The 23,510-nt window shown below is 35.7% G+C and overlaps 1 protein-coding gene across 7 annotated transcripts in view; it reads left to right on the forward strand.

The window, feature by feature from the left end:
• The window catches only part of CAB39L (calcium binding protein 39 like), a 114,219-nt gene that overhangs the window by 54,394 nt on the left and 36,315 nt on the right, over positions 1 to 23,510 (forward strand). For all 7 annotated transcript variants that reach the window (XM_045567124.1, XM_045567128.1, XM_045567122.1 and 4 more), the window contains 2 exons: positions 10,800 to 10,941; positions 13,376 to 13,540. In XM_045567124.1, the coding sequence (XP_045423080.1) occupies positions 10,831 to 10,941; positions 13,376 to 13,540 (276 nt within the window). In that variant the 5' untranslated portion in view covers positions 10,800 to 10,830. The remainder of the gene's footprint in view (positions 1 to 10,799; positions 10,942 to 13,375; positions 13,541 to 23,510) is intronic.

A 23,510-nucleotide genomic window follows, 5' to 3' on the forward strand; every position in this document is an offset into this window, starting at 1 on the left:
ATTTCCAACTTTTCTCAAGTAAGTTCTTCTGTGCTTTTGTTTGTATTTTGCTTTTCATTCCAGATTTCAGTGGCTTGGTCTTCACATTACTAATTTGTTTTTCAATTCTATAACCTTCTACTTGTCAGCTATTCTATTGCATTTTTTATTTAGTCATGCATGCTTTTAGTTCCAAGAATGTTTTCTCATTCACTGTTTACTTCTTTTTTTTATAGCAACCTGTTCTTATTTTATGGATGTGATAACATAGCATATCTTTTGGGGATATAAATATAATTTTTATACTCCCATCCCCCGTTTGCTGTATTTATTTATTTGTATATTATTTTCTTGATTTGCCTCAAATGCCTAGTGATACTTGATTGTGATTTATATTTATAAGCAAGGGATTATATTAGTTGGTATTGGCAGGTAGTATGGCTTTCTTCAGCCACCTAAAAGTAATAGGCAAAGTATAGAAATAGGAAATTTATAGAAAAAGAAAGTAAAAGGCCAGTAAGTCTGTTTGAGACAGTGCACATTCTTGTTAGTAATTTGAGAAATACAAATTGAAACAATAATGGGAGAACCTTTTACACATGTCATATTGACAAAATATTTAAATTCTGACAAGTCCAACTATTGGGAAGAATAGAGGATTGCTGGTACTCAGACTCTACTGCAGTGAAAGTATAAATTGGTATAATAAGTTGGGAAAGTAATTTTGATCTATTTTAAAGAAAAGCAGCGTTTTTTTAAACTTGAGATAGTAACACATCAGCAGATAGTGAAATCAGTTTAAGGGAGAATGATCCACACTTTTTAAAAAGTCCTATAGGGTAGAACAGATAGAATAGAATGGAAACTACCCAGAGGGCAGATATTATTTCATGAAACAATTATGCAATCACTTATACATTCCTTTGTACTGGGTCACACTATAAAATGCATTTCTTACTGTAAGTCACTATACAAAGAAAACTGAAACCACCACCCTAGAGAAACTCTCATACAAATGTATAAGTAGACATGCAAAAGAATCTGTTACAATAATATTTGTAATAGTAAACAATTGAAAACAATTATAACTTGGGGAATTGGCAAATAAATTGTGGAATAGTCATACAGTGGGATGCTATGCAGCAGGTAAGATGAATAAACTAGAGAAATGTGTATCAAAAGAAATAAATCTCATAAGTTGAGGTTAAAAAAGAGCACTGACACTATGAGAGAGGGGAGTGGGAGCAGGGACATGTACCAAGGAGGCTGTTTCAGTGTTTTATTTTAGTTTTTCTTTTCTTTCTTTCTTCTTCTTTTAAATTCTGAGATAAGGTCTTGCTCTGTTGCTCAGGTTGGAATGCAGTGGTCCAATCATAGCTCACTGCAACCTCAAACTCCTGGGCTTATGCGATCCTCCTGTCTCAGCCTCCCAAGTAGCTGGGACTATAGGCATGTGCCATCATGCCTGGCTGATTTTTTAACTTTTTGTAGAAACAGGTCTTGCCATGTTGCCCATGCTGGTTTCGAACTCCTGGCCTCAAGCCATCCTCCCACCTCAGCCTTCCAAGCTTCTGGGATTAAAGGTGTGAGCCACAACACCTGGCCTGTTTTATATTTTTTAAGCTGGGTGGTAAAGGTACCAGAACTTGTTACGATGTTCTCTGTTTCTTCTTTAAATATTTTATTTAAATTATTACTTAAATATTTAAATAATTTTATATTTTATAAATGAAATTTCTTATTTAAGTTAAAATACCAAGGGGGGAAGTCCTATTGAAGGATTTTTTTATTATTTTTTTTATAAATCATAATTGTATACATTTATGGTATACAATGGGATGTCTTGATATATGTGTACAATGTGGAATGACTAAAGCAAGCTAATTAACATATCTGGCACCTTGCTTACCTATCATTTTTTATGGTGAGACATTTGAAATTTACTCAGTTACTTTGAAATATATAGTACATTATTATTGACTATAATCACCCTGCTGTGTAATAGATCTCAAGACCTATTCCTCCTGCCTGTCTGAAACTTTGTACCCTTTGATTAACAACTCTCCATTCCCTCCCTCCCATCTACCCAACCTCTAGTAACCATCATTCTCCTTTCTACTTCTGAGTTCAAACTGTTTTATATTCCACATATAAGTGAGATCATGTGGTATTCATCTTTCTGTGCCAGCTTATGTCACTAAGAATAATGTGCTCCAGATTCATCCATGTTGTCACACATAACTGGATCCCCCCCTTTTTAGGGCTGAATAGTATTCCATTGTGTATATGTACCAAATTTTTTATCCATTCACCTGTTGATGGGCACTTAGGTTGCCCATATCTTGGCTATGGTGAATGGTGCTGCAGTGAACATAGGAGTACAGTTATCCCTCTGACGTACTGATTTCAGGTTTGTTTTTTAAAAAAAAATATATACCGATAAGTGAGATTACTGGATCATGTGGTAATTCTAGTTTTAGTTTTTTGCAGAATCTCCGTACCATTTTCCATAGTGGCTATACTAATTTACCTTCCCACCAACCATTTACAGCAGTTTCCTTTTCTCCACATCCTCATCAACACTCATCTTTCATCTTTTTTATTTTGATTAGCTTGGGTCACAATCCATTGATGAGCCAATTGTAGCCAGGGCAGTCGAATATTCTGGCCTCACCTGGTTCATGTTTTCCCCTTTGGAAAGTAGGACAAATAGATATGTCACCAGAAGAAACAGGGACCAAATAGCTACCAGAGATTGTCTTCTCTTTTCTTTTGCTTCTCTGATTCAGTTATTTCTACTTCTGTCATTATTATTTCCACCCATCTCTTAGAGATTTTGGGGGTGGTTCCCTTTTTAACTTCTTTAGTTGAGTTCTTATTTATTTTACTCCCATATGAATGAATTATAATTGTAGATTCTTACCCTCTCACATGTCCTGCCAACAATATAAAGACTCCCTTTCAGGAACTATTTCTGGGTTTTGTTAGCATTAATTTTGTTGAATTCTTTGTGGGCTTGATTCCATCTCATCTTTTTGTTAAATGTTTAGTAAGCGTACACAATCTGTTCACACATAAATGATATATGGGCTAGAGATTTAATTATGAGCTTATAGACTTTTCTTCTCAGAACTTGGTAGATTTTCTCTGTGGTCTTATGGCATTTAGTTTTATGGAAGCCCAAAGACAACCTGATTTTTATGCTTGCTTTGTTTAAGGTCACTTTGTTGGAATGTGCTTTGAGAGAGGAATATTTGTTTCTTTTAAAAGCCACAGGACACACTGAATTTGGGGTCTCATCATTAATCTTGCTTAGTAAAATCTTTTAAATGATCAGATTTAGATCTTTTTTCTGCTTAAACTGTTTTATCTTTGGTTGTTGCTTCTGCTCCATTTTTAGTTCCTTTTGTTGTTGCTGGCTTCCTTCACTCCCCGCCCCATTGTTGTAAAACCTGTTTCTTATGGGAAGACACTCTATCTTCTTCATATCGCTGTAAAATACCTATGTAGATATGAAGATGTATATCTATACACATTCTGTATTTTTCCTGTCATTTTTTAGTTTTTTTTTTTTTTTCCTTTTCCCTTTTCCCTTTTGCCTTTTCCAGCCTTCTGAAAAAACTCTTGGTATGTCTGTATCTCTCACTACATTGTTAGCCTGTTGAGTTTTATTTATTTTGTATTTCTTAGTTCAGTGTCTGGCACATTATAGGTGTTCAATAAATATTTTTTGAATGAATAAATACAGACTAACTAACTTTATACCTTGACGTTGCCCCAAATCAATTATCTATAGTGTCATTTCTGCTCTATGAAGATTTGGATTATCAGTCTGCATTTGGGGCATGTGTGTATGTGTATGTATGTATTTGTTTTTGGTCTATTATCCTGGCCAGCTTTCTTTTTGTCCAACTCCTTTTTTCTCTTTTTCAATTGCCTGTTCTAGCTTTATAGAGATTGATTTCAGAAGCAACCTTTCTTGTCCAAGTCTGCAGGGCATATCTCTCCTTTTCTTGTTCTACTAAAAACAAAACCAAACCAAAGAACCTGCTATTTGTTGTTTATTCTGTTTACTCACTCTCGAAAGTGGAAAAGCACAACAGAGCCCATGTCAGTCCATTAACATTTGTGTGCAGCGTGGTCTGTTGTCAGCATTAATGCTGAGGACAGGTTGATGTATGTGGCCTCAACACAGTTTTCAGTGCCTAGGAGGCATTCATCTAGTGACAATCTATTGGACTAACTTGGCATGTTCTCCTGTCCCCAGTGCTTGCTTTGCTGAAATATGATGTCTGTTCTTAAAACTCTAAGGTAGACTTTATGGAAAAATAACTATCACAACCTTATCCCCAGAAAACACCATTTTCAGGACTTGCCATTAGTTTTGTTCCTTAAGCACTTTATCTTTGGCCACGATGGATGCTAGGAGTTAAAGACTCAGAATGGGCCGGGCGCGGTGGCTCATGCCTGTAATCCTAGCACTCTGGGAGGCCGAGGTGGGAGGATCGCTTGAGGTCAGGAGTTCGAGACCAGCCTGAGCAAGAGCAAGACCCCATCTCTACTAAAAATAGAAAGAAATTATATGGACAGCTAAAAAATATATATATATAGAAAAATTAGCCGGGCATGGTGGCGCATGCCTGTAGTCCCAGCTACTCGGGAGGTTGAGGCAGAAGGATTGCTTGATCCCAGGAGTTTGAGGTTGCTATGAGCTAGGCTGATGCCACGGCACTCTAGCCTGGGCAACAGAGTGAGACTCTGTCTCAAAAAAAAAAAGACTCAGAATGGATATAAAACAGTGATGAATAGCATAGAGCCCATAATATATGGCTTGTCTAATTTCAATATATGGTGCTCTATTTTATTTCTTCATTTTACAGATAGGACAAATGGCATCTAGACAGGGGCGATAACTTCTGAATCATACAGTGGATTAGTTGTCAATCAAGACTAGGGATTTAAGTATCTTGTGTTTGTATGGCAGATGGGTTTGAGTGCCAGTTGGCTCATTTCTTAATTGACCAGTGGGGTAAATAATGTGATTGGGGTGGGTACATATGCAGTGACAGCACAGTCACCCAGAGAGTGAGAAAGGCAGTTCCAAGATTGTGGGAGATGGGGGAGGGGTTCAGTCTGGGAGTGGAGTGGGGCTGGCGGTGGTCTGAGGAGAACTGGGGCAAGCAGGAGAATTCTACCTTAATTTGCAGGGGACATGGGGACTGGAACTACATAATTTGAGAGCATGGGTTTTGATTCCCCTCAAAATCTAGGTCTCAAAATTAAAGAATAATGACCCTATGAAATTTTAGAACATTATTAAACTTATTACAGTAAATAGATACATTTAAAATATGAAATAAATTTTTAAAGGATAGTAAGAGGCACTGTACTGTGTGTTATTTCCCCTTGTTATATAATCCCATTGCCCCTCAAATGTTTGCTTTTTCCACTTAATAATGAACCCCAAAGAATAGGGATTGTGTTTTTCTTATTTGTGGCTCTACCCCTAGTACTTAGCAAGGTGCCTGTGCTTACTACTTAACTCAGATTATTTATTGGATGAATACATGAACAAAACAATAGGCAGGTGAAAAGTTGGGAGACAGTGAATCAGAAAGTGCTGGCAAGTCCTGAAAACTTTTGTAAATTATCATTAGAATTAGCTTGATAAAGTGAGAATCCAGCAGAGCAACAGGTAATGGACAGATGCCATATCATAATTTGTACTCTGTTTTGATGTCAGGGAGTATTTAGTTGAAATTCCTAGTTATATATCTGTCCCTTAGTGTGATAGAACTACATGGAAAAAGAGAACAATTATAGGCATACCTCATTTTGTTGTACTTTGCTTTACTGTGTGTTGCAGATATTGTGTGTTTTTTACAAACTGAAGGTTTGTGGCAACCCTGTGTTAAGCAAGTCTATCGACGCCATTTTTTCCAGCAATCTGTGCTCACTTAGTCTGTGTGTCCCCCATTTTGGTAATTCTTGCAATATTGCAACCTATATCATAATTATATCAGTTATGGTGATCTGTGATCAGTGATTTTTGTTACTATTGTAATTACTTGGGGGCACCACAAACCATGCCGTATAAGACTGAGAACTTAATAAACATGTGTATTCTGGCTTCTCCACTGACTGGCTGTCTCCCTCTGTTTGGGCCTCCTTGTGTTCATGTAGCAGACACAACAATATTGAAATTAGACCAGTTAATAACTCTAAAATGGCCTCTAAGTGTTCAAGTGAAAGAATGAATTACACGTCTCTCACTTTAAATCAAAAGCTAGAAATGATTAAGTTTAGTGTGGACAGCATATTGAAAGCCAAGATAGGACTCTTACACCAAATGCTTAGCCAAGTTGTAAATGCAAAGGAAAAGTTCATGAAGGAAATCAAAAGTGCTACTCCAGTGAACACATGAATGGTAAGAAAGTGAGACTTACTGCTGATATGGAGAAAGTTTGGATGGTCTGGATAGAAGGCCAAACCATCCACAACATTGCCTTAGATCAAAGCCTAATCCAAGGCCCTAACTCTCTTCAATTCTGTGAGTACTGAGAGAGGTGATGAGGGTGCAGAAGAGAAGTTCAAAGCTAGCAGAGGTTGTTTCGTGAGTTTGAAGGAAAGAAGCTGTCTCCAGAACATAATAGTGCAAGGTGGAGCAGCAAGTGCTAAAGCAGAATCTGCTACAAGTTATCCAGAAGATCTAGCTAAGATCACTGATGAAGGTGGCTACATTAAACAACAGATTTTTATTGTAGATGAAATGCTTTCTGTTGGAAGAAGATGCCATCTAGGACTTTCATAGCTAGAGAGGAGAAGTCAATGCCTGGCTTCAAACTTCAAAGGAAAGGCTGACTCTTTTGTTAGGGGCTGATGTAGCTGTTGACTTGAAGTTGAAGCCAGTGCTCACTTACCATTCTGAAAATTCTAGGGTCCTGAAGGAATTATGCTAAATCTCACTCTGCCTGTGCTCTATAAATAGAACAATATTTAGGTGGGAGCACATCCATTTACAGAATGGTTTACTGAATATTTTAAGCCCATTGTTGAGACCTACTGCTCAGAAAAAAAAGATTCCTTTCAAAATATTATAGCTCATTGACAATGGAGGTGTACAAGGCGATTAATGTTGCTTTCATGTCTGCTAACACAACATCCATTTTGTAGCCCATTTATCAAGGAGTAATTTCAATTTTCAAATCTTATTATTTAAAAAATAAATTTCATAAGTCTGTAGCTGCCATAGATAGTAATTCCTGTGATGGATCTGGGAAAAGTAAATTGAAAACCTTCTGGAAAGGATTCACCATTAAGAATATTCATGATTCATGGGAGGAAGTCAAAATATCAACATTAACAGGAGTTTGTAAGAAGTAGATTCCAACCCTCATGAGTGACTTTGAGGGGTTCAAGACTTCAGTGGAGGAAGTAACTGTAGATGTGGTGGAAACAGCAAGAGAACTAGAATTAGAAGTGGAATCTGAAGATATGACTGGATTGCTGTAATCTCATGACAAAATTTGAATGGATGAGTTACTTCTTATGGATGTGCAAAGAAAGTGGTTTCTTGAGTTGGAATCTATTCCCAGTGAAGATGCTGTGAACATTGTTGAAATGACAAGAAAAGATTTAGAATACATAAACTTAGTTAATAAACCAGCAACAGAGTTTGAGAGTATTGGCTCTAATTTTGAAAGAAGTTCTATTGTGGATAAAATGCTAGCAAACATGCTACAGAGAAGTCTTTTGTGAAAGGAAGAATCAATCAATTTGGCAAACTCCGTTGTTGTCTTACTTTAAGAAATTGCCATACCCACCCAACCTTCAGCATCCATCACCCTGATCAGCTAGCAGCCATCAGCATTGAGGCAAGACCCTTGACCAGCAAAAAGATTATTACTTGCTGAAGGCTCAGATGATCATTCCAATTTTTTTAGCAATAATGTTTTTGGGTTTTTTGGGGGGGAGAGGAGGTAGAGTCTCACTCTTATGAGTGCAGTGGTATCATCATAGCTCTCTGTAACCTCAAACTCCTGAGCTCAAGTGATTCTCCTGCCTCCCAGAATGCTACAATGACAGGCGAAGCTACCCCACCCGGCCACACACATTGGTTTTTTAAAAAGACATAATACTATTGCACACTTAATAGACTATAGTATAAACATAAATCTTTCATGCACTGGGAAACCAAAAAATTTGTGTGACTTGCTTTATTGCGATATTTTCTTTATCTCAGTGATCTAGAACTGATCCCACAATATCTCCTAGATATACCTGTGCACGAATGCATTTGGCTGCTTATTTAAATTCTGTTTTAATGGTAAATATTTGAACATTGAGTACTAAACATTCACGTAGTATATTTATATTTTGAAAAATAATGAAAAAATGTATAATTGACTCAAGGAGCCAGAAATGTCTGGGACATTAAAGATGGAATCATATCTCAACTACTATGCCTTTAGTGAAATAATTCGTTAACTATGTCATGGAACTTTTTATAATATTATTACAAAAGGTGAGGTACAATTGTACAAGGCCCTGTGCAAGGTGCTCTGCATACCTTTCATCCTTGCAACAACCCTAAGAGGGAGATGTTATCATCCCTGTTTACAGATAAGAATGTCAAGTCGTAGAGAGGTCACGTGTCCAAGATCACCAGGTATAAGCACAGATTGCTACATCTGCCCAACCGTCTAATGACTGTTTCAGCACCCACCCCACCCTCACACTACATATACTTTTGAGTACATCCTACCTTTATTTATATTTAGGTCTGCTTATTAGAGAAAAGATTATTAAAGAAAAACCTAGGACATCTTTATAATTTTATTCTTGAGCTTTATAAAGAGATGAGACATAATGTTCTTCCAAAGCTGTTTCTCTTTTTTGCACCCTACACCACCCACTGAGAATCACAGTATGATCATCATGTATTTTATCTTTGAATGCTCTGTCAACTTTCAGTGTCACATATAGTGGCCGTTTGAGGTGCTATAATGTGCTTTTCACTGGACTGGGAGTGTGTAAGTTCCTCTCACACATACCCCTCCCACATTGAGGAGTTGGGGTATACCCCAGGATCCGTATTAAAAACAGGAAATATTTTCGGAATTTTCTGTTTTATTATCAAAATTCACACCAGTAGTTTTGGTTTCCACTTTGTAACACACACACACACACACACACACACACACACACACACATATATCTCCCATTGGAATTCTTGATCACAAACAATAAATATGGATTTTGTTATTTAGAAGGAATTTATTGGATGGATCTAAGGTGGCTCACAAATCTCACAGAAATCTCGTGGTACCAGAGTTGGGAAAATAGACAAGAATCTAGGGAGATGAAGGATTTGGAATTATAGCCAAGGAAATAACTGCTTAGGGTACTGCTGTTAAATGGTATATATGTTTGTGTATAATAGTCTTTTTTCATTGACTAATTGCATCATTGTTAATAAGAAAAATGTTAAGAAAATGGAAGTAACCCAAATATTCATCAATAGGATGTTGGCAAAATAAATTATGATGTATTTATATAATGGGATACAGTATTGTTATAAAAATATTATAGTAGATCTAAACATACACTCATGTAATGATATTCAAGATATGAAAAGTAGAAGAAAGTTAAAATTACTATCTTTAGTATTATTCTATTTTGTTTTTAGAATGTGTTTATTTTTATATCTATAGGAAAAAATTCAAAGGAAATATATACTAAACTGATAATAGTTGTCATCTCTGGTGCTTGGGTCATGGGAGTTTTTGATTTTTTACATCATATTTCTGTGATGTTTGAAATATTTTTGTTAATTAATGTAAAATAATGATTATTAGCTGGAGTCTTCGATTACAAGATTTTTTTCCCCCTAATGCTTACATTAGGGCAATGGCAGGCATCTTTGGCTTTCTCTGCTCCGTATAAATAGATGTTCTCAACAACTAGAATTGATAATCCTTTTCTCTACTTTCCTCACCCTTCACCACAGCAGTGAGGATACGAACAGATTTTTCATCAGTGAATGTGGCCAACTAAATATTTGAAGAGTAAAGAACTGATTCTAAATAATTTGATATTGTCATTTTGTGATTGCCATTGAGTAGTTAGTGGTATGCTTTTAAATACTGCTTTCCAACAGTATATGAATCCTGATCCCACTTTTGTTTTACATGTTTTAGTTTATCATTTATTATTGTCATCATCACTTTCTTTGGTCAAAATATCTACTTTTAAATATTAGCTTATTCTCTAAAAGTATTTCTTTTCCCATTCTTGCATAACCCTTGTATTTCTATTGCAGAAAATTTTAAACTTTGAGTAAAAACTTTCAGGTAAAGCTTTTATATGTGGCTGGGCATAGTGGCTCATGCCTGTAATGCATAGGTAACATAGTGAGATTCTGTCTCTACAAAAAATTAAAAAAAAAAAAATTGGGCATGGTGACATGTACCTACCTGTAGTCCCAGCTACTCAAGAGTCTGAAGCAGGAGGGTTGCTGGAGCCCAGGACTCAGAGGTTACAGTAAGCTGTGATTGCACCACCACACTCCATCCTGGGTGATAAGAGTGAGACTCTGTTTCTAAAAAAACAAAAAAATTTTAAAATTAAAATAAATTGTTTGTATATACATGTAAATAAATTTGTCATAAAACTTGAAATTCATTTTAGTTCTATCACTTTTAATGTTTCAAATTACTGAATTGATGTTATTGAAAACTTATAAGACATTTTGTTGTAACAATTTAAGCATGCTAAGAATTAAAGTTGTGGTTTTTATTGGCTTATTTGTTTGCTTTTAGCATTCCACATTGGAAGGAGAGCTTTCTCTACATGAAAAAAATGCCTTTGTTTAGTAAATCACACAAAAATCCAGCAGAAATTGTGAAAATTCTGAAAGACAACCTGGCCATTTTGGAAAAGCAAGACAAAAAGACAGACAAGGTATGAGCTAAAACACTAACATTATTGTTAAAGTACATGTATTCCAAGACCAAAACCTAATGAAAAGCTTAATGAAGCTTAATGAAGAATCCCACATATAGTCTGTGATATGCTGATAGGGTCCCTGTAAATACAATTAGATTGATTTCAGGTTTTTTGCAACTATAATTATTTAGTCTGTATTCTTGAACTCATGATTCACTATCTAGAGCCTCTGACCAACTATGAATCCCTATAGACTACAGAGCTTAAAGATCTAAGGGGTTATACTGGTGTGTAATGTTACACTGACATGAAAGGTAAAAAAAAAACCTTTTATTTGAAGATTGATAGTTTCTACTATAGGGCAACATTATTTTCACATTGTTTTAAGGTGCAATAAGTTAGACTTCCTCACAGGTAGGACCTTTTGGTATTTTGGTTATTCCTTTGAAGGGATGTTGAATCCTACATATTCATTTTCTTTCTAAAGTGACTAGTTTATGGCAAGATTCAAGATATCCATAAAATAAACATCCTTGAATTCATTGTATCCTTCTGTCCCAGTATGTGATACAGTCTTAGATTCTATGAAGGATGTAGAAATATCTTATTTTAGTTGTAGTGTACTTTGTAATATTGAGCCCAATATTGGCCTAAATAGAAAGAAAAAAATGATCTTCACAAAAGAGTAAATCTAAATGGCGAAAGAGAAAAAAGAAAAAACACTTATTCATTTTCATTAGTAATTAGGAAAAGGCCAATCAAAACCACAGTAAATTTCCATTGCACACCTACTGTCCTGGTAAAAATGAGAAGTTCTGATCATAATAAGTGTTGACAAGGATGTAGAGCCATGAGAACTTTCACTGTGAGTGATAAGGTATACATTCATGTAACTGCTTTGGAAACCAGTTTAGTATTATCTGTGCAATATGAAGATATGCATGTGCTAATATCCTGCAGTACCAGTCCCTAATTGTAAACTCTAAGGATATTCTTGCACATGTGCACCAGGAAAAATGTACAAGAATGTTCATAGCATTGTTGTTCACAAAATCTCTTCTATGGAAAGAACCTGTCTGTGAACAGTAGAACCGATAAAGAAGTTGTGGTACAGCCATATAGTATAGAATACTATAGAGTGATGAAAATTAAATAACTGCTGCATGCAGCAGCATAGAGAAATCTCACAAATATAATGTTGAATGAAAGAAGCAAATCATGAAAGGGTACATGTACTGGTCCATAAAGTTCAAAATCAATGGAACTAAAGCTATATTGTTTTGGGATGCATGCATAGGTAAGAAAACTAAAAAGTAAAGAAATGATTGTCACAAAAGACGTAAAAAGTATATGGAAAAGGGGAATCCAGGTGATTTCTGGGGTGCTGAAAATGTTCTGCTTTTTGACCTGGGTGATGGGTCACAAAAGTGTTTGCTCTGTGTGTATGTTTAAAGCACTCTTCTGTGGATATATCTCACAATTTAAGAAGCTGCCAGTCTTTAATAAATTAAGGATTAATCAATTCAGACAGACCATAAAAATATCTGGAAAACTACTTTTTAAAAGTAGCATCATGCCACTCTGAGTTATTTTTATGTAATTTGACTTATTCTACTCATTTTCTTCTTCGTCTATAATAATTTCAGTACTATACTTGAAAGTAATGAAACTAAATTTCTTTTAAAACAGTTAGAAAATTAAACTGCTCTCCTTTCCCACCTGTATTAGTTTAAATTTTTTTAATTAAAATATAATTCAGATTATAATTTACTATTTAAAGTATACAATTCAGTGGTTTTTAGTATATTCACAAGGTTGTGCAACCATCACCAGTATCTAATTCTAGAATATTTTCATCACCCCAAGAAGAAACCCTCATTTGTCCCTTCCCCAGGGCCTGACACCTACGAAGCTACTTTCTGCCTCTATGGATTGCCTATCATTCTTTAAAATATAGTGAATTTTTTAAAGTTTTATAGATAGCAGTGATTATGTGTGAAGAATAAGAGGATTGACAAAGCTTGTGAGTTTTGACAACTTATGATTTTATATCTGGTCCATTAAAAAAATCAGAAGAGTAAGGATTTGTTGAAAAACTGTAACACAGTAGCTACTGATAAATCTTCAAACCAGAGTCAATTTAATTTTCAGGAGTAAAATTTGTATTTAGTTACTGGCAAAATTAGACTATGAGTATGTTTTAAAGAAAGATTATTTCAATTATATTGACTAAGTAGAAATACTAGACATCTTTTTTATATACAGAAGTTTTAGTAACATTTTCCAAAATAAAAAAAGCAGTGCCTAGTATATAGTTTTTTGTTTGTTTGATAACTGTACAATGATCTTTGACTATAAATAAAAGTGTCCAAGAAGTGGTTTTGTTTATTTGTTTGTGGCCTGAAAATTTTTATTCTTTTTAACTGTTAGCGTACTTTTTGGTCACTAGGCATCAGAAGAAGTGTCGAAATCACTGCAAGCAATGAAAGAAATTCTGTGTGGTACAAATGACAAGGAACCCCCGACAGAAGCAGTAGCTCAGCTAGCACAAGAACTCTACAATAGTGGGCTGCTGGTGACATTGATAGCTGACCTACAGCTGATAGACTTTGAGGTAAACTATTGTAAAGGGATCACAGTTCTGCTTTTTAATTTTAATATAATGACTGTCAATATTTGACTTTTTTTATTATTGCTCTCCATAGATTATTTTTAAACATTTTTTCTAAAACTTCTATAATCACTTTAACTTTTTTTTAAAAAAGCAAAAAGGTACACTATAGTTAAGTTTTGTGCAGCTAAGGGGCAAGGTTAATGGCTAATAAACATAATAATAATAGATAACATTTATTACATGCTTGCTGTATACCAGGTACAGTTTCAAGCTCTCAGTTCATTTAATTTTTAAAACTACCTTTCTGGCTAATACTGTATTATTAGCCTCATGTTATAGATGAAGAACTTAAGGTTCAAAGATACTAAGTAATTTGCCCACTGCCACTCAGTTACTAAGAGCTTAACCTGAGATTCAAATTCAGGCAGTATTTACCAAGCCAGTTCTTTTAATTAAAATATTATACCAGTGATTTAGGAAATTTGTTAAATGCTAGTAATGTAATATCTTTATCTAAGTTTGGAAGCAATTATACCTAATTTATGTAAATAACAAATTGACTAAATGAAACAAAAACTTAGAAATATATGTAGGCATTTTATTCTCTATTGTGTAACTTAGAATAGTGATTTTTTTCAGTGAACAATGTGTACATAAGACAAGTTTGGGCATTGACTGTTGAGGTGCTGAAAGTCCTGGTTTTGGTTTGTTGCTTTGTTCTACCATTAGTACTTTTGGAAGGATCAGGTAAGTGCTTGAGTCTCCATTAATTCTCAGAGATAGAGGAGATATGCCGATTTCTGAAGTGAATAGCTTTTAGTTTTGTTCACTGAACAAGTGGAAAGAAAACTAATTACAGTGATTAGGCCAAGATAAGGTCAGGACTTTGGGGATCTGTGGAAATACTAGCCCACAGCTCTCTGGGCAGATTCAGTGGGGGAAGATTTTTGGCAAGTGGAGCTGAGGAGGAGGAATGCAGAGCCAGGCTGCTCAGCAGATCCTCAGTCAGGTGTGTTGGCTAGGAGCAAGGCTGAGTGAGGACCCCAGAGGGCCCAGACTTCAGCTCGTCCTTCTTCTCAGATACACCTGTCTGGCTTTTTCTTTGTCCCTCCCCCTTATTCAGTCTCTCTGTCTGCCTTTGACATATTCTGACCCATAATCTCTTTTTTCTTTTTCCTCTTGCTTGGCTTATTCATTATCCCTTCCCATCTTAGGGCCCATCTCCTTTTTAAACTTAGGCTCTATGTGGAATTAAAATATTATCTTACTAGGTTTTTTACTTTTTTTAAAATTTAGTTTAAAATGAGATATTATGAACATTTGTGGAAGCTATGGCAGAGTAGAGAAACCCTTGACTTGGAATTAGAGTTAGTCCCAGCTCTGGCTATTTGGTAGTCAATAACTTACCTCTTTGAACCTTTTTTCTCATCTGTAAAATAGGAATAATATGAACTTGCAGCATTGTTTTAAATATCAGACTAAATAAAAAACATATACATATATATGTTACGTTATATAAGAACACTAAATACAAATGCAAACTATATACAAATGTCAGGTAGTAGTATTTTCTTTTCCTCTCTAATGAACTAAAGTTAAATGCATACTGGTTTGTTTTCCTTATAACCCTTGATTTTTTTTTTTTAAAGTTTTAGATACAGTTGGTCAGTGACCATAAATAGGAAAATGATTCCCTACTCTCAGATTAAGATACTATATTTGTATAATACTAGTTTACTATGGTTTTGCTCATTTCTCTGAGAACAGCAGCATTTTAAACTATTGTCATCATTAATTCATAAATTCACTTGAGTTAGTTTATGAGATTAACCCAGTTTGCAGTTGAGTTCTGGAAGGAATATGACTGAGGATGGTTATGATTTGAAGAATGAGTCAGGGATGAATGTTGTCCAGTACAGAAACCTGGAGAAGCCTTAAACAGCCACAGAACCTCATGAGTACACCTATACAGAACGTCATGAGTTCACAGTGCTCTCCAAGAACTGAGGAGAGAGGGAGGAGAACACCAAAGGAAAACTGTTAGTACCTCACAACTTTAATTAGCATTGGCTCAGAGTACAGAAATGGAACAGTAAGAAACAGTTATGCAAGTTTGCCTTCTTTTATGTGATATACTGAACATAAATTAAAAATTCAAAGAGGAAGTTCATTTAAAAATTATTTTAGAATCAAGACATTTGATTGCCAAAAAATTGACTTGTACATTATCAAGTAAACTTCTATTCTCTAGAATCATTTGGGAAAAGAAGCAAGTATCTTTCTAAGTATCTGAATTTTCCATATAGCTGAAGATTAAGTCTTCAAATGCAGAGAGTTTAAATTGATTATTTTTGTGGATTACTTTACTTTTTAAAATAAAATGTATTATATACTTATCTCCCCTCCAGAATAATGTAAGAGATATAATAAGTTTTTACAGATGACTCAAAACTATCATTATGAAGATCTGTGTTATTGTAATAATAAAACAGCAGGTAGTTCTTAACTTTTTTTATTCAATTGATATAACACAATGCCTAGAATGTAATTATAAATGAATGTGATACTCAGTAGATGCAGTTGTCCTCCTTGAGCTCATAGTAAATAAATACTTCTTGGTTGAAGGAATGAATTAATGTATGAATGAAAAGCACTTAAAATTTAGGACAGTTCACTTTCAAACACTCCATCGACTACATACAGTATTTTCAGGAAGGAGGCAGCATTAACTGGCATGAGTATCCTACTTACAGAAATGTACAGTGTATCTCTGTGAACTGGAGGCATGAATGATCAGCCTGCAGACACCAGCTCTCCTTCTCAAGCCTAAAATATCCATATAAACTAGTGACAGCTTGATAAAATTCCTCCTGACTTCAAAACTTATTCTAAGCACACAGAACCCTCACCCCCTTGTCTCTTGGTTTGTAGGTAGCATGGGGACAGCCCTTTTAGTATTACCTTGGCTCCTAGGACTGTGTTTACCACAACGAGTGGCATGGTAATTGGTTGGTTGGTTGAATGAATTGTTGGAATGAGAATGAGAGATCAAAGCAGAGATAAAGGAATTGGACCAAAAGAAAGTGTCCTGAGACATATTAGTAAGCCATTTTTCTTGAGGAATTAGTAAATTGTTTAGAAGATAATTAAAACCACTTTGAATGATGATCATATCATTTCAGTGAGTGAATAGCCTCTCATGGTGCTTCTTCAAAAAGCACAACAGTTATTTGACTGTGAACTTTCTGGTATGTTTTCAAAGCAGGAAAGAAAAATTATTATTTTAGGGATGGGCTGCAGCTACTGCCAGATAACCTAGGGGGATGGCATATTCCTTAGAGAAAGAAAAAGTAAACTTTTGTTTAGAAGACACTTTGACAGGCTTTTTTGTTAATCTGAAAGGTTAAAGTCTCTGGGCAGTGTCTAGAAGGAAAAGACTAAAAGAAAAGAGCTTGGATTCCCTTCCCGGAGTAAAGTAACAGACATTTATGAAATGCCCTTTGGCTAAGGTTGATAGGAGTAGGACATAGAAGGAAGATAGGAGAAAGGTTTGGAGTGAGGGAAAGAGAGGACCCCAGAACCATGACAAAAGTAAGGTGTTTATGAAGAAAGATGACCAGGAAGACTGAGGGATCTTTAGTAATAGTGATATGTAGATGTCAATTTGAAGTTGTTTCTGCACTGTACTATAATTACCCCTTGTTGGCCTTAAACCTTTGATAAAGGAGCCACATGCTAATAATATATGTTGAGTGAAGGAGAAGGGGTGCTTTTCTACACTTGGTAAACAGGGTGTTGAGAAGCTGCAGGAGGCAAGACAAAGAACAGGGGTTGAGAGGAGCCAGGAGCAGGGATTTGGAACCCAGAGCTGACAGCAGTGCTGGTGGCCAAGGGCAATGACTTACACTGGGTGGCAGGGACTATCTTGGGAATCTGTGTGACAAACCTCTTTCTCCTTCAGGAATCCAGAGGAAATGGCCCATTAGGTGGGAAGGATCCTGGAGGGTCTGGCTATCATGTGGACAATGGCTAGTTAGGAGGTAGACCTTTGGATTTTAAAAAAAGCTCATTACTTAGCCATAAATTTTTATTTAATCCTTTAAGCCTTAAAATTGCTGACAGAAAAGAACCGTTTCTGCATATTATTATGAGGTTTAAAAAAATGACTTGGGGCTGAGTTTCCAAGGCTTCTGATTTTGTGGGCTCAGGATCAAACTCAGTGCTGTGGTTTTTGAGGTCTGGCCACTATTCAAGACACAGCTTTAGACTCTTTGATGTTTTGAAACACAATGTGATAAGAGATCAAAGGATGAAAAATGTATTGCACGTAAGAGTTGATGCGTTCATTGTTTTAAAGGCAGGTGTGCCTTGCAAAACTAGGGCGGATGCAAAGTCAGCTGTTCAGACTGAATAACAGAACAGCTCAAAGAAGCAGAAAACTTTTCTCCTGTGATAACTTAATCTCTGATGATTATTTCTTGCTACTTTAAAAAAAATCAGCAAAACAAACACTCCAGGATCAGCTTCTCAGTAAGCCATTTTATTATCATAAGTTTTTGAAAATATTCATCCTCTAAAAATCTTTTTTCTGTTCCCTGGCCCTGATTAAAGTGATCCTTTACCTTTGGTTTTATTGCTATAAAAATAAGACAGAAATCATAAAGCCTTAAAATACAAGCTTTGACTGTACTTCATGTATTTAGCAATTTGAAATGCTTACTAGGTGTGCAGGGCATTGATTCTATTTGATTCTATTTGGTCTTGAGTCTATTTGGTTGTTTATATATTCTGTACCCATCATTAGACAAATTAAAGAATTTACAGTCTCAGATATGAAATACTATATCATAGTAAATGGAATTTTATGTTATTGTTACCCTATTACCCTCTTAAAATTAATGAATATAAGCGTTAGAAGCCTTTATCCTATAAAGGTATATAATATATGGATGATTAAAATTGGTATTTGGCATCAGGCTCTAAATCAGAAGTGAAACCTGTTAATTGTTTGCAATAAAATTAAGACAATGACCATTTTAGTTTGACTGTACTGTACTTTTTAAGGAATGTAATCTGCCATAGGGTAAAGACTGCCTGTGCCATGTGGAATGTATGAAATATTTTGTCTGCCCAGTCCCTTTGCTCTCTGGGGAATGCTCCCTCCTTCCCCATCCACGTGGTTACGGTGGCAACAACCATTTTGGGCAACATGGCACCCTGTGCAACACAGAGCTGATTGGCCTACCCAGGGACATCCGACTAAGGCAGGGCCAGAGTCTTTCTCCAAGAATTCTGGAACTAGAACTGAGACACAGCCCCACTGTCTAGCCAGGAGCCAAAGATGTTAAGTGTAGTTTTCCCTTCAGTGGCCATATTTCCTGCCACGTGGACTAAAGAAGCAGAAGAAGCAGTAAAGACAGAGAGAGGAATAAAAAAGATATGGGGGAAGGGGAAGCGAGCCCCCCCCCATGGAATTCATGTAATCTGTAAATTTAACTATACTTAAACATTTTTGAGAGCAACCAATTCTGAGCTAGCCTGTGCTTGGGTTCCCTAAATCTTTCCCAATATCTATAAATTTGATATTTTAGTTTAATTTGAATTTTAGTCTCCAGCAATAGACTACTCTGCCTATCTAATTCTGCTACTGAAAATCAGCACAAACATTTGTTTCCATACATCTCCACTTCCTCCTTGGTGCTCATGCACGTGCACATGTACACATACAGATACACACACACACACCCGACTGTAAGAATAGAGAGGTCTATTACTTTAGTGGCTACAATTTTCATTTTTAAATTAAACTATATTTACAAACAGTAACTTACATTCACCCTTTTTAGTGCATGGTTCAGTAATAAAGGACAGTTCCATCACCCCCCAAAATTCTTCCATACCTTTGTAATCAGCTCTTTTTCCTACTCCCAACCTCTGGCAACCACTAATCAGTTTTCCTTCCCTGTATTTTTGCCTTTGCAAAAGGTATCAGATAAACAGACTCGTACATGTAACCTTTTGAGTCTGGCTTCTTTCCCTTAGCATAATGCATTTGAGATTCATCCACGTTGTTGTCATGTATCAGGAGTTTGTTCCTTTTTATTGCTGAGTTACTGTCCACAGATCATTTATTCATTCCCCACTAGAGGGGTGTTTGGCTTATTTCCAGTTTTTAGCAATTGGAAATAAAACCATTACAACCATTTGTGTGTAGTTTTTTGTGTAAACATAGGTTTTCATTTCACTTGGATAAATACCTACTAAGAGTAGGATTGTTGGGTGATGTCGATTTTTTTGTTTGGTTTTGTTGTCTTATTGTAGCCATTCTAATAACTGTTAGTGATATCTCATTGTGGTGGGGGTTTTTTTGTTTCGTTTTTGAGACAGAGGCTTGCTCTGTTGCCCTGGGTAGAGTGCATGGTGTCATTGTAGCTCAGTGCAACTTCAAACTCCTGGGCTCAAGTGATCCTCCTGCCTCAGCCTCCCGAGCAGCTGGGACTACAGGCGTGTGCCATGATGCCCAGCTGATTTTTCTTATTTTTGGTAGAGACCGGGTCTCACTCTTGCTCAAACTGGTCTCAAACTCCTGAGCTCAAGCAATCCTGCCTCAGCCTCCCAGAGTGCTAGGATTAAAGGTGTGAGTCACCGCACAGGCTTCGTTGTGGTTTTAATTTGCATTTCCCTAGTGATTAATAATGTTGAACATCTTTTTATATGCTTATTTGCCACCATATCTCTTCTTTTATGAAGTGTCTATTCAGATCTTTTGTCCCTTTTTTATTTGGTTGTTGAATTTTGAGAATTCTTTATATATACTCTGTATACAAGTCAATGGTTTCTAGTTTAAAGTGTGTGTTTTCTAATCTCTGCCCTTTTTTCTCATTTGCCTTTTCTCATCTATGCTATCAGTAAGGGATGCTTTTTATCAACAGTTACTTCTGATTGCTGTGGCTGTTGTTCACCACCTCTTTCTTCCCTCTTTTTCTCTTTTCTTGTTTGATTTTAGTTGGCACTTCCAAATATATCATTCATTCATTCATCTAGCAAATAGTTGTTGAGCTTCTCATGTTAAAGCTGACCTTTTTTGAATTTGCCAGCAAACCCAATGCTTCCTCAGGTTTGAGATCTGTTCAGTTACATTATATGTCATCTTATTTTTTTTTTTTTTTTTTTGAGACAGAGTCTCACTCTGGTGCCCAGGCTGGAGTGCCATGGCATCAGCCTAGCTCACAGCAACCTCAAACTCCTGGACTCAAGTGATCCTTCTGCCTCAGCCTTCCGAGTAGCTGGGACTACAGGCATGAGCCACCATGCCCGGCTAATTTTTCTGTATATATTTTTAGCTGTCTATATAATTTCTTTCTATTTTCAGTAGAGATGGTGTCTCGCTCTTGCTCAGGCTGGTATGTCATCTTAAAATTGCCAGCTAATTTTTTATCATTTCTGGATGTTGCTTGTTTATTATCAAAAATGTTTTGAGGGGTTTTCCCCCCTTTTTTCTGACCACTTCTAGGTCCAGAGATCTGAAAGCCTGAGGGTTGACGAAGACTGGTATTTTGAAGTAGTTAAGGTTTCTCTCCAGTTGGATTTAGTGTGACGAAGGGATAGCTGCAAAGATTGCATATAACAGAGATCATCATTCGCCATCTTGTACCTGTTTCAGTTTTCTCTAATCTTCTCCACTCTAATCCTTTCCTCTGCTTTGAGAAGCAGTCCCTGGTAGCAGAACTTGTTTTTATTTATCCACAGGGGGCTTCCTTTGCCTTTGCACACATTTGCTAATGAACCAGAAGAATGTTTTCCTCTGTGTGAAAGTTGGATAGAGTTTTGTGCAGCTTCATTTCCACTCTTCACTGGAATGCTGTGTAGAAATGTCCTTGTGGCATTTTACTGGGAAGTATGAAAAACACGCTCTTATGACATTTGAAAGAGGGTTGAAATTTATTCTGCAGTGTTACACTGTAGAGTCTAGAAAGGTTTGAACAAAACAGATGATTTCTTTCATTTTAAAATTCATTTTTATTTATAATTACCCTCTTTTATACAATACATATAGTCTTTAACATCTGTATAAATAAAATGTATTCAGTATGAACATTTTTAGTATTTTAAAAGTATAAGAGCAACTGATTTTGAAGCATCCCTTTAAATTGAAGATTCGACTCTTAATTTTTTATTAAAATTTGGAGTTTGGTATAGTGTTTTTTCTTTTTTTCAATTTTTACTTTTAATTATTATAGATACATAATAGTTATACATATTTATAAGGTACATATGATATTTTGATACCAGCATAAAATGTATAATGATCAAATCAGGGTGATTGGGTATCCATCACCTTAAGCATTTAACATTTTTTTGTGGTTTTTTTCTTAAAGGAAAATATAATTTTCTTTCCTATGTACCTGTTGTTTATTTCTGTCTCCTCTGCCCCTAAATCCTCCTTTCTTCCTCCCTGATTCCCTCTCTTTTCTTTCTTCTCTGCCCTCTCCTTTTCTTCTCTCTTCCTCCCTTATTTCCACCCTTCTCTTTATTTCCCTCCATGGAATAAAGTGAAAACCATGGATAGCTGTAGATATTTCTTAAATTTAATCATCACCAACATTTTGATGTTCCAATTTCTTATTTATACCTGTTAGATACAATGTAATTTATTTAACCATGCCCAGTCCTAGACATATTGATTGTAAAAAATTAACCTGTTTATTTTGAAATAACTGTTGATTGGCATTCATTTACAAGAAGTAATACAGAAGATCCCAAGCACCTTACCCAGTTTCCCCAATGGTAATATCTTGCAAAACTATACAACAATAACACTATCAGGATATTGACATTGATAAGGTCAGAATATAAAAAATTTCCATTACCAGAGGGATACCTCCTGTTACCCATTTATGGCCACACTCACCTCTCTCACCCTCTGTCACCACCCCATTCCTGACTTCTGGCAAGCACTAGTCTGTTCTCCATTCCTATAATTTTGTCATTTCAGGAATGTTGTATAAATGGAACCATACAGTATGTAACCTTTGGAACTCGCTTTTTTCACTCAGCATAATTCCTCAAGATTCCTATAATTTGTTGTGTGTATCAATAGCTTGTTCTTTTTTATTGCTGAGTCCTTGGTATGGATGTACCCAGTTTGTTTGTTAACCGTTTACCTGTTGAAGGATTTCTGGGTTATTCCCAGATTTTTGCTGTTATAACATTCATGGCCAGGTTTTTGAATGACCATAAATTTTTATTTCTCTGCAATAGATGTCAAGAGTGCAATTGCTGTTATGGTTAGCTGTATGTTTAGTTCTTTAAGAAAAATGTTTTCCCAATGAGCTATACTGTTTTACATTTTTCCCATGATGTCTGAATGCAGTTTCTCTTCATTCTTGCCAGCATTTGATGTTACTGCTATTTTTTATTTTAGCCATTCTGATAGGTATGCAGTACTATCTCATTGAGGTTTCAATTTGCATATCCCTAATGCTAATGATGTTAAACATCTTTTATGTGCTAGTTGCCATCTGTGTATCCTCTTTGGTGAAAAGTCTCTTTTGCCCATTTCCTAACTGGATTGTTTATTTTTTATACCATTAAGTTTTGAGGGTTTTTCCCCCATATATATTCTAGATACTAGTCTTTTGTCACATACGTGGCTTGCAGTATTGTCTCCCAGCCTGTAGCTTGCCTTTTCACCTATTAGCAGGATCTTTTGGAGAGCAAAAGTTTTGTATTTTTATGAAGTCCAATTTATCAGTTGTTCTTTTTGTGGATTGTGCGTTTACTGTCAAGTCTAAGAACTTTTTGCCCTGCCCTAGATCCTGAAAAGTTTCTCCTGTTTTTTCCTAAAAGTTTTATAGTTTTATGTTTCAAGTCCATAATTCATTGTGAGCTAATGTTTTATAAGGTGAATGATACTCTTCTAAATTTTTTCCTGTATATTACTACTTTTAATAGATACTTAGTTCATTTT

Source organism: Lemur catta, chromosome 13 (genome assembly GCF_020740605.2).
Source record: "Lemur catta isolate mLemCat1 chromosome 13, mLemCat1.pri, whole genome shotgun sequence".
Taxonomy (NCBI): domain Eukaryota; kingdom Metazoa; phylum Chordata; class Mammalia; order Primates; family Lemuridae; genus Lemur; species Lemur catta.